The following is a 12,533-nucleotide window of genomic DNA, read 5'->3' as shown; positions in this document are numbered from 1 at the left end:
CATCAAAGGTCACGTTTATCTATTTATTTCCTCTAATAAATACTTCTGTACAAACTAATAGCCTGTCTTGTTTTCTTCCCGCCTGTTAACCGCTCTCCTCATTGAAGACGCAGTTTTATAAAATACTGATAATTTTTTTTCGGCAAGGATAAATCGTTTAAGAGGAAGCGTCGCTTTGGACTTGGCTTGAATAACTGCACTTGCCATCGACAAGACAGCAACTTACGAAGGCAACACAATATGCTACCTTCCTGAAGGCAAGTCAGTTTGAAGAAACCTTAGACCTGCTACAAATTCTGTTTATTGAATTTTCATTGATTCAAACCTGCGTGTTCTCCTGAAGGGTTGTGAGATTTTGGTGCCATTTTTTAATCTATTTGCCTTGTCTACACTTCTGACGAGCCACCGATGGTCAACCTGTGGATTTGAAATTGAGACTGCTATGAGTAATATTTCATTTTTACCGTACTATTTACAAAAAAATTAGCACTCATACTATCTCTAAATGAAGGGAATTTTGAGGGTTTGTATTTTTTCTTTGACGCCACGTTAATACTTTCGAGCCCGCAATGAAGCCAAGGTATGTGCAGGGATCGCTGGCTTCATTATGTTAAGTGGATGGTGGTAATTGTGAGATAAATGTGAAAAAAGGTATAGTGACCGAAAAGACAACTTGCTCCTGGCAGAGACTGAACCCCGAACTTCCCGTTAACGCACCCGATCCTTTTACAGATTGAGCTGCAGGTTGGTCCTTCCCTCGTCCACTTTGCAGCGTACTTATGTCCATGAAACCAGATTGTGTTACCGAGTGCCACTCGTGGCTTTGATGGCGAGGGAACAACTGGGCCCGGATTCACAAAACTCACTTACGAAAACATTTTTGCGCAAGAGAAATTTTGTTGCGTAAGTCGATTCACGAAACGAAAAAACGTCGTAAGAGGCCATAGTTGTCACATCGGCCGCTGCAAATAAAGCGCGCTGTGACTGCCCGGGAACATGTCAGCGATGGTGATGCAGTTGCTATATTTGCTTACGTCACTGAAAAGTGCTCGTAAGTGGATTCACGAAGCGAAATTGTGCGTAAAAACAGCATGGCTGAGAGAAAATCCCAAGAGTGGTCCGGACCACTCTTAGGAATAATGTGGCTACTTAGAACCTGCTGCCGCAGCGGTATACTTTGGTGCCCTGGCTGGTTTTGAGTTAATTCACGCCCATTAAGGGATGCCTGATGACTGCTGGTGCGTTTTTATTTCTTTCGGCGCTTTGAGCTTCGCGTGTTGTTTCCCTTGTACGCAGTGGATGGTGTTGACAAGCACCACCGTCCAATAAGTTCGAAGTCGCAGTAATTGAAGAATTCTATTGGGCGTCAATGGCATAAAACTACGCATGTAAAGATTTGTGGTTGGATGAAAACCAATGTGGTACGTGAATGGTCGGTGCATTCGAACGCGACATGACATAGGATCAACCTTACCTTATTTGTTATGTTGTTGTGTTGCGCCCCATCTCATCCAATTAAAAGTGCGACTCGAGATCCTTGCCTCATTGGTGGAAATTACCACCAAAGAGCTTAATGGGAGCACATTCTTTGCACGCTATTGGAAATAAAAATGAGAGGAAGTTTTCAGTGAGTGGTTCATAAAGTTTGTGCTCTAGTGTACTTTCATTGGCTCTAACTGTCCAATGGTTGCGATCTCTGAAATACAGCTGTCGATACACTTTGGGACGATCTGGAACAAAGCGTACTTTGTAAACCAAAGCCTATTAGGGGTGCGCGTGATTACGCATGGAACTACAAACAAATCATGCATCTTCACCCTCACTGTTCAGACACCGATATGGACCATGATAATATGGCAAGCAATCGGAATAAAATGACCCTAGTAACTTTGTATGACACCGAAAATATGCAACCCTCACTATTCTGGAGCAAACCTTGGCTGAATTCACCCCTGCGTCAATTACCAGCCATTTGACTTGGCGCACGAACATCATTCAAAGGTAGAGCGAGCCACTTACATGTATTTTGAGCGACGCAGAGGCCACTTGACCTGAGAATAATAGCGTTGCGAAGGCGAATCCCCTGTCGCATGCTCTGATCGAAGCAGACGACAAACGTGAGCAGACGACGGCTTGGCCGACAGGCACAGCTTGTGATTGGTTGTGAAGCAATACCCTCTGCATCAGCTCACTTCGTGACGTTGCCAAAACACTTCTTTCATCTGGCACGCCTGTCCTGTTCGTCATATCACCCCCCTCGCACATAAGAGAAATTTTTTTCATGCCGTGAAAATAGTGCAAGTACTTTCTAAGAGCTCTCTTACGTGCGGTACAGTTGTCGAAAACAACATGGCGTCGTAAACAGCATATCGGTCGGTGCGACTTTCAGCAAATGCTTCTCGCACGAGTTACTTCAGCGTTTGACCGGATGTGTTGTGATTACAGCAGCTCTTTCAGTGCGTGTGAGCAGTGCGGAAAGCTGTGGCAGTGCAATGATGTACGGTGAAGCGCAGCGAAGCCTGTGCGTCAGTGTGGTTATCAAGCGGGGATCGGCGTCGATGTATCGACGGCAACTAGCACTCGAGAAGCCTGCAATGTGTGTTTGTGTGCCGGTAACAGTTCGCTCGCTTGACTTTCCAGTCTCTAAGTTGGGTGCCGTGCGACATTTCGGATTAACAGCGTTTTGACGCGTTACTTGAGTGACCCCAAGTGCGTACGGAAACGTATGAACTACGCGCTCGGTTCTTGCTTCGCCCCTAGTTAGCCCGTACGCTTCTATTTACTTGAGAGCAATGTACTGTTCAGCAGTGAAACGATGTTCGTTGTGAACAGTGGTGCTGTGTTGACGTTCCAAGAGTTGTGAACAAGCTGTGCTCGTGTGACCGAAAATTGAAAGACAGCGTTGATAACTGTTTTGCCCGGTGAAGTTTTGGTGGGGCAGCTTGGCGCTTTTGTTTATTAAGTCGTCACTTCTCCTTTTTGTGATAACCATAGTCCTAGCGCTGTGATGTGATCAACGAAAACTGCGAGATGCTACATTCTCTTGTGGATCGTGTTACTTTGGAAGCGCGCCTAGACGGTTCTTCGGTAACAACTTGAGAGTTCTATGTGGCTGCGAGAGCCCGTGAACGTCAAGCTTCCCTTCGGCCCCCAGAAAAAGCAAAGATTTCACCGGTGCCTTGCTTTGGATGAAGTTGTAGGCCAATATCGCCTAACTACAGGTTTCCGAGTTCGTCTGGCCATCGTTTTTCACGGCACTAGAGCCTTGACAACAGCCGGTCATGGCCAGTTCTTACACTTTATCAATGGACATGCACGCCTGGCCAGCCCTTCATTGTTGTCATTGACAGCTTCCAGTCTGCAGATGCCCTTTGCCTGTTGGCCGTACTTGGTTCCTCATGACACCAACGGCTACTAAATGCTGCCATCGGTGAGTTCACCTTGCAGAACTAAATTTCACCAGTACTATAATTCACGCAGTTCTATAACGTGTGCAAGTTTTTAAGGCCATCAGATGTAATGTTTCTCTATGGAAAGTTGAAGCATGAAAAATATACTACTACTGTTATATACATACATATATTATGGAGCAAATACATAAAAAAATTTTGTGATTTGATACAAGTGAGCTCTTGTTTGATTATGAGGTTGGGCCTGTCGATTGACCACGTTTGATAGTTGGAAAGTTAATGTGAATTTATTTTTCAGAAGCCAGGTTGCACTTAAAAAATTTATGTTATTTTGGAAAATTAGTTCTATAGACGATTACCACTCTGCTAGTACTATACTTCAGTAAGACAAATATATTGCGGTACGTAAATTTTACATGAGGCTTCAGTTTATTTCAAAATGATTATAGCAGATTTTGGTCACATTAACGAAGTGATAGCTTCCTCAAATAAGTATTAGAAGTGAGTGCTTTAATGATTGTTTTTAAATATCTCGTTTTTGGCTCTTCACAGATCGCAGAGATTGGTTTGTTTAAGTCCTGTGATTCATCGGTTGAACATTCTGGCACATCAATCCTCATCATTACTTGGAGCACCTGTACAAAAATAGGAAGGACGCGTTCTCCCTAACTATGCAAGCCTATGTCACTGCTGGGACTGTTATCATTCAGCGGATGGGGCGTGAAAGCATGCATGGCAGCCTCATCTGGAAGGACTGCGATCTGCTTGGGAGCTTCGAGCGCACAAAACTGCCTAACGGCTGGCTGCAAGGTTAGTTTTTCTTTAATACATACGATTACGTGAACACCACTTACTGTGCACAAATTGAAAACCCAAGCATGGTTGCTTTCAGTGGATACCTGTAATATTCTTACACATAATTCTTATTCAACATTTATAGAACTAAATTGCAAGATAATTGGGAATGTTGAAAGCTGAAAGCCTGCAGCTTATGAATGAAACTCCAATAATCTGAGGCTCAAAAGCTTGCGCTTTGAAACGAGCACAAATACTTTGATTCCTTATTGAGCTCTCGAGCTTGTGACTGCCTCTGTGGATCAAGTGCTCTGGAAGGAAATAGCAAGTGGGTGAAAATTGCCTGGCGGTTCACAACTTGTAAGGAGAAAGACCTATTGAAGAAGCTTCAGATGACATAGGGCCAGTAACTGTATCTTTTACCTAATGTAGCTTTTTCTCTCTCAGTGCTGTTGCTTATGTTTCAGCCGAACATGTTCACCACGATTGCGTAGTGATATATATTTTTCTACAAATTGTACCTGACCTAAGTATGCATTGTTGATCTCTAAAGGTGGCGTTCAGTGTGTTTCAAAGCCATGGCTTCTCATTTCTCTGTCTGTGGCTAGCCTATTTCAGCAGCAGAGTGATGCAGCTAGCACACATGCAATCCAAGTCATGGAGCGCTCCTTTGGTGTTCTGTGCAGGACGCAGCATATCCATCCGGCAAGACACTGGTATCAACAATAATGGTGAGTGTTGGTGGCACCTGTAGGAGCCCGTTGTGTTTGTTGCGTATGAATATTTCCCCTGATGAAGTGCATTTTTGAAAGGTTTTCTTCATTTAGAATAATAGATGTCAGCAACAAGCACACTCATAATCCACAAGTTCTTTGTGTCTTCTAGACTGCCCATTTGCTCCTATACGCAGTACGGTGAGCTGGCTATGTTAGACAGCCTTAAAGTTAGGAACATTGGCTGTTGCGTTGTAATGCAGTCTAACTTGTATTTCTTAGTGAACTTATTTCTGGTCTGCTTCTCGCACCTAGTGTAAAGTCAAAATAGAAGAAACTTTATTGGCTTTTTATGCCTGGCAAAAGTTTCATGCCTTCATCTATAACATTGTAGTTTTGCTCTTGTATCATATTAAATATATTTTCAGTCTTCACTGTTTGTGTGTGTGTGTGTGTTGAGGCTTGTCATTGGCTTCTGAAAATACAATATCTGTAAATATGAGCACATAATTGACAACTATACACTTTTGCATGTAGCATGGTTGTAACAATGATCTGTATTTTTCTAAGTTCCAGCAGTAACAAGGGGTTTGGTGCTCCACGGTCATGTACAGTGTATCAAGAACAGAGCACAGAAGACCAACAAGTATAAAGGGACTGCCAGTGACTGTTCTCCTGCTCAAAGTTTACAACAGCAGAAAGAGCACATTGTGATGTCAGGAGCAGCTGCTGCTTAACTTCTTAGCAGTGCATTATTCAGCAGTTCATTTGCTTGCATTCAAAATTATTTAAATTTTGCATGGAAGATACCAAACTATGACACAAATTTAAAGGCTGCTGTAGTGTTAGTGGGCAAATATTTTTGAGCTGAAGTTTTTAACATGTGTGTCAAGTGCCTGCGTGCCTCTACATTTACATGCCAGAAATCACAGCATCCATGGTCGCCAATGGTAACTGTGTCTGCATTATTTGTAGTACAAGAAGTAAAGCAATGGATGCAGTATTCATGTACTTAGTCGATGTAATCCTTCAGTGTACACTCATTTGTATAGCACCAATGATGCCATGAGTGTATAAGCTCTGGGAAGTGAATCTATGTGGATTCTTTTATTTGGAAGGAAGTAGATCATCACTACTCCTAGTATATCTTAACACAAGATTTAAGTGCTTGGGTATTATCCCACTGCCTGTCCGTCCTTCAACAGTCTACTTATCTACTGTGTAACTTTTTAAATGTATACTTTGCTCGGATAGGTTTGTTCATAATGTAATGCAAGTGACTTATCATCTATGCAGCTCTACTCAGACTAGAAATAAAAGTACTTATTTTTATATGTAGCTATACCATGCATTCACTTGTGTTTTTCTAGGTGCCTGTACAATTGTTTAGCCCTACAAAAGTGCTGGTATACTCTAATATTGAATCTGGCATCTTAAAATAGTTTGTTAGTGGAAGTAAGAATGTGTTTACAATCAATATTGCTATCCTCAGATGAACTGTGTAAACTCTGTGGAAATTTATTTACATTTTTTGAACTTTGTGAAGGCAAATGTTGTTATGTTCTTTGATTGTGGTCCCTGTTTCATGCAAATGACACATAATTACTTTGCAGTGGCATAGTATTAGTTGTTATTTTACACATATGTGCTGAGCAACATCGCAGTTGAGGCCAGCAGCAAGACATACATGCAGTGCACTGGAGCATAACCTCACATAGTGTACAGTCTTTGCCCACCAGTAAACTGAATATTTTTCAAGCAGACTAATAGACAGCTGTATGGGAACTGTGTTGGTGTGCAAACTTTGAAGTCTTCTTGAGGAGTGTTTTTCATCATTTTTGTCCAAGTGAAGTAGCTACCCAAGGCCACAACTGGTGGGAATGTGGTGGTTTCCTCTCTCCAAAAGCACTCTTACCAGCTGCCTCAATGTTAGCATGGGGTGAATTCACGAACTGGAAAAATAATTGGTCTTTGTTTTCTTGGCCGAAAGAGTCGCTTCCACCATTGAGCCACCACGACGCGCCAGAATAGAAACTTTTAGCTAAATAAAGTTGATTCTACTTTTGAGAAGTGTTTTGGGAAAACGAAATGGCACCTATATCTGTCAATATAAACACTGTTTGCACCAAGGAGCTTAGTAGCTTATAATTGTATTATTCATGTTTTGTCTAGAATTTACTCGTGCAGTGCCAACTTTCAGCCCAAGTGTCCTAACATGCTTTGTTAGTGGGTTGTCAATGAGCCAAGCTATGTAAATAAACAGAGTGATATTGCAGACATGTACAAAATATTGATGCACAGCCCTTTTCTTTAGCATGACATTGTCAAGGGCTTTATTCTTGTGTTCTTTATAAAAACTGCTTGTCACTGGGCAGCAGCAGAAAACTATGCATCAAGCTTTTGCGAGATAATTCGAGAAACACCGTGTTCAGACATAACAGTGCCGGTGGATATCTCTCATAAGTTACTTTCTGTAGTATATTCAAAATGAGTGTATTAGAATTGTTGTTTTATAGCCATTCATTTTAATATTTACACCTGAGTGTATGTATGTATGTATGTATGGGTGTACATATGTATATGTGTGTGTGCATATATGTATGTATGTATGTATGTATGTATGTATGTATGTATGTATGTATGTATGTACGTATCTTTTAAATGAGAATCCGTTTATCATTGGTGAGTAAGTTTGGTAATGATTTGGCTGAATTTGTTTCTAGTTATTTCTTTTTTGAGCCATTATACATTTCAATTTGTTTTGTACTGCATGAAAATAAATGTAACCTTACACAGAATATGTGTGTTCGAAGAAGTTTCATTTATCAACCTACTCATGGGCAAGAAATTGGGTAAAATGAAACGAACCTGCGAAGATTAGTTTCGAGCATAGCTACTCTACATGGCATATCTCGTACACATTGCGTTGGTTGAATATGTCGATTTCAACCTTTCAATTTTAATCAGAATAAGCAAGCTATCACCCGTGGTTGTATATGTGTGTGATATTTATGCATACTGTGATACCGGTTCGCAATTACAATTAAGGTCACAAACCTAGTCAAGCTGAATACACGATTTTTGCCCATGCACCTTTCATCTGCACTGGAACTGTTGTTAATAAAAAATAAACTTCAGTTTAGAAATTTATTCTAGTAGCCAAAAGCACGGTATCTCTTTATCACACAAATCAAATTGCCATTGTTCTGTTCCATTTTGGACAATACGGGACCCTCTCAGCAGAACTCGATTAACTGCTATAGTTCATTTAAACCATTGACAGCGACAATACACTGAAGCATGCAGCATGACAAATAGCGGGAGAGAAGACACAAACTAATCACTCTGTTTGCATCAGCTCTAACTGTCCGTGCTCTTTGGTCTTGCTGCATGTGATGATGCCCACCAAATTAGCACGAAAGCGTGTCCCTACAAAGGCAGTCAACTTGGCTGCAAGCAGTTAGCTCACTGCATGTGTAGATTTTCTTCAAAACACCGTGACGACTGATTGCTGGTCGAATATCCAAACACGTGAAAAGTAATATACCAGGTATGATATTGGTATTTCAGCACTGGACACTTTTTCGATAAGAGAGGATGGAGGAGAAAATTATGAACCCTGAATTGTTTAATTTTTGAAGGAGCACAGTACAGCGCTTTTGGGTCAAAAGGGGAGTGAAAGAAGCAAGTGCGAAAGCCTACTTCTCAAAAACTTAGTACCCGCCACCACGCATAATGTCAGGCCGGGCAACCTCTTGAAAAAAAAAGTGCTCAGTGATTCTGCGAATCGAATTAAGTACCTCCTATATTGTAGTTGAGCGCTGTAACCACTCGTCCACTGCAGCAGTGCTTGCATTCGCCCTATTGCTGATATATCGTCATTCCTTCGAATGCAGCCAAATGCAAAAACGTCCGGTGAAACTTTGTCAAAAATAGAAAAAATAGTTAGAGTGCGTTTGCCCAAGGTTACTAGAAGATAGAAACCGCCACGTGTGATTGTATAACCGTGCGCTATTTATTCTTGTACATTACTGTCATGACGTTGGGATAGCCGGCTCTAACGTACGCTACCTTCTCATAGTTTTCCAAATATAGATAAGAAAATAAAAATATATATCGGCCTGTGACAACGCTAATCTACTATTATGAGTTCACTGTCACTAGTGTCACTTTCACTAGATGAATGCTCAGTTTGCTTTCATTATCGTTATTTAGGAAAGTTTTGGCTCATTAACTCAACTCTCTTAATTAGCATTGATTCTCACACCTAAGGACAGTCACACTTCATCTCGCTTTCTGAGTGGCTGTCACTCTCATATAACGCGTACTCCACTTTTTTATGCTCTCCGAGCATCTGACCCTGTTTTGCGGAGACTTTCCCTGACGTCTGCTGGGCCAGAAAATTGTCTTTATTATCTATCAATTTCAAGCTTTCGCGAAGCCGAAACGAGAGTCTCTCTCTCTTTTCATCCTTTTCGCACGTGTGATAACGTCTCTCGACCTCAAAGCTCGTATACACGTCCCTTGCTTTGCGCACTCAAACAACGCTGGGCGAAATATTTGCACCGTGTTTTGTGAAAAGCGTTAGCACTGAGACACCTCCCGACGAGTCTCCCTCATTTTACGTAGACATATACCTAAGCGTAAGCGTATGCACGTTCTCGCATTCCGGCTTTATAAAAATGCTACGGTGCATGGAACCAGCGAAATTGCGCTCACAATTTCATTTGATTACTGCTGTTATCTATTTCCGCACAATTCGTCTGCAGGCACCAAAGTCGCTCATGTGTCTTGTAATAAGAATATTGTAACAAAGGCTACCTTTGACTATAGGTACAAAACACCCTTACGTTCACCGCTATACCGTGCTAGATTGCACCGAATTAGTTAAGTAGCAGCGCAGCTTCAATGAAATGTAAGGTAACTGGTCGCGTTAAATAGGGGAAGACATTCGAGGCACATTTTCAAACATTGCATGCATCGATTTATGTGTGGTTTCATTTATGTGGTACACATGGAGTGTTGTTTACTTGTACTTGGCGAGATAGTGCATGGATTGCTCGATGACTTAAGGCCATCGAGCAATTTCGTTTTTAGCTACAGTCGTTGATGAAAGGCGAGTGCTTGGCTTTGCACAGCCCGCCAAAACGCCTATTACAACGTACGCGGCATCCCGTAAGCGCTGTAGCAGACGCTCGCGGAACTGAAACTTAGATGCAGCAAATCATTGGCTGTCATCGTATACTCTCGATGCTAGACGCTTTGCGTGCTACCTTGATATTATCGGCACACACTTCTTTCTTTCCTTGTCGTTTCATCAGCTATCGTGTGTCCTCCTTGCCCTCTTAAGTGCCGAATAAGTTAAATTCATACCCGCGCTATAGTAATCCCTCCAGATAAGAGAACTTTTGGCTAAGAAAATGCGTAGCCAAAGAGAAAGCTTTGTGAATTCGGCCCCAATTTCTTAAAAGGTGAGCAGCACTCAAATAGCTGTCAACTGCACTGAGGACACCAATTTTGAAAAGATTCGGTCTCGGGAGCAGCCCTGATGGCGGGATTACGGAGCAAGCAAGCGCGCTCGGCCCGGCTCCCGTGTGAAGAGGGTCCGTCAAATAAGGCCTTTGCGCAAGATTCAGCCCAATTCGTGGTTTGAAGATTGTATGAAATTTGTGATCACCTACAGCTTTCCAGTTTGGCATGACATTGTCTAAAAGTAATTATGTCTCGTCGCTGCAAATTACAAGTGATAAACATGGTAGTAATAATAAAAATTATTGTTGTACGGTGGGGTTCATTGAGGCACTGTGGCATCAAGCTCTGTTGTCATCAGCATCATCATCATCATCATCATCATCATCATCATCATCATCATCAGTCTGACGACGCCTGCATTCCAAACCTAGCGGGCAGGAAGCCCGATATACCGTTGCCCATCCTTGCTGTTGTGACTGGCGCACGAGCTGACGAGGAAGCGCCATGTAGAGGAACGTCAGATTCGAGAGCTCGCCATGTAAGAAAGAGCTCGTCATGTACGAGAGCTCACCCTGTATATAATGTAAATAAACCCTGTTCAAGTCTCTCTTCCTCCTGCCTCGACAACTTCATCCCGGACCTCCGGTGCCTGTAAACCCCCGGTCATAACATTGCGCAAGGGCATTTTTTGACGTGCCGTAACTGCAAGCGAAATTGTATAATGCAACATGTTTTTATTTATTGTGAAAGTTATGTACAGTAGAATAAGTGGCGAAAGTGTGAAAATATAAAAATGCTTTTTTTATTTGTAGTCAGAAGTTTTCCTTTCTTGCTCTTTTCTTGAAGTTAGCGCGAATATATCTTTTTATTGAAAAGTTATATTAATATAGGCGTTCGCACTTTTATATTTAAGCATACTGAAAGAAATGGTGAAAAATTTTCACCTCCCTGCGTGGGCTCTTTGGGAAATAAAGACCTGCAAACTAGGTAGAAAAACGTTTTTTTTTTTGGGGGGGGGGGGAGGTTAAATTTGAGAAGTTTTAAAGAAATCTACCTACGCTGACAACCAAATTACGCTTTAACGTATGCGACAGTACGCCTTTATGTATTCAAAGAAATTTGATGCTCGTAGTAATTCATCGCCAAATTCCAGAAAAGCAGCCGAGCAGGTAAGCGTGGTACTCCAGCTTTCCGTCATTATTGATTTACTCTGCTTTAAATTTTTTTACAGCAAAACCGATTGCGGATTTTTTCTTCACACATATCAAAAAACAATATACCAAAGTTTTAATGAAATTTAAGAAGTTTACCAGCCATGCTCTGTTCGATCTTACGTGGAATCACCCATGAAAAAAGCCGAGCGAACGCACGTTCATGTCGTTTCTAAAAGGCGCACAAGGAATAAATAAGAAAAGCGGTGGCGTTGTTCATGTTTTTATTCTCTAATTTTCAGACAGTGTGAATTGAGCTGTTCTCGCTATTCTAAGTGTGCCTTTCTGCTCGGTTAACGCTGCACAGAAGATGTTCATGGTCTTGGAGCGCAATGTATGTGCGTGTTCTTTGCAAGGAAGAGGCCAGGACAGAATGTAAACAAAGAACAATTTGCACCTAGTAATTGCATATAAAAGCTTAAACTGCCATATTATAAACTAGAATACTGTCTATTCAAGCGAAAACAAAAATATTCATGATAAATGGAATATACTAGACAATAGCAGTGTGAATGTGCACATGCAATAACTCCTCGTTCCGTCGCATCTTTCTGATGCGACGGATCAATGAGCTTGAACAAGGATAGCTACTTTTTATACTTTAACACGTATTTTATAGCAATAACACGAAGAAAGTTTGTTTATGCATGCTTTATACAGATGCAATTGGCTGGCAATAAACATTCATCTTCCGTGCAGCCTGAACCGAGCATGAAGGCACACTCTAAGTTTCGAAAACAGTAGAATTCAAGCTGTCTGAAAAACTGTGAATTAGGACATTAAAAACGCCACCACATTTAAAACTGATTTACTGTGAAACTTTTACAAACGCCGTGAACTTGCGTTTGCTATGCTTTTTATTCATGTGATTTCTTCTGAGCAGCAGCTGCGAATTCAAACTTAAAATGTGCGTTAGCTGCCGCACGTAATTG

At 41.6% G+C, this 12,533-nt stretch overlaps 1 protein-coding gene across 2 annotated transcripts; it reads left to right on the top strand.

The window, feature by feature from the left end:
- The first annotated feature begins 3,991 nt into the window (after nt 1-3,991).
- On the top strand, nt 3,992-5,861 carry LOC142776411 (uncharacterized). 2 transcript variants are annotated; one of them, XM_075880031.1, is made up of 3 exons: nt 3,992-4,220; nt 4,892-4,936; nt 5,489-5,861. In XM_075880031.1, the coding sequence occupies exons 1-3, from the start codon at nt 4,082-4,084 to the stop codon at nt 5,653-5,655; spliced, it is 351 nt and encodes a 116-aa protein (XP_075736146.1). In that variant the 5' UTR covers nt 3,992-4,081; the 3' UTR covers nt 5,656-5,861. The 2 variants fall into 2 exon arrangements, with proteins under 2 accessions (XP_075736146.1, XP_075736145.1); XM_075880030.1 differs by having other exon boundaries at nt 4,814-4,936.
- The last annotated feature ends 6,672 nt before the right edge of the window (nt 5,862-12,533 follow it).

This window comes from Rhipicephalus microplus, chromosome X (genome assembly GCF_043290135.1).
Source record: "Rhipicephalus microplus isolate Deutch F79 chromosome X, USDA_Rmic, whole genome shotgun sequence".
Taxonomy (NCBI): domain Eukaryota; kingdom Metazoa; phylum Arthropoda; class Arachnida; order Ixodida; family Ixodidae; genus Rhipicephalus; species Rhipicephalus microplus.
This window is presented reverse-complemented; position numbering and strand designations above follow the sequence as displayed.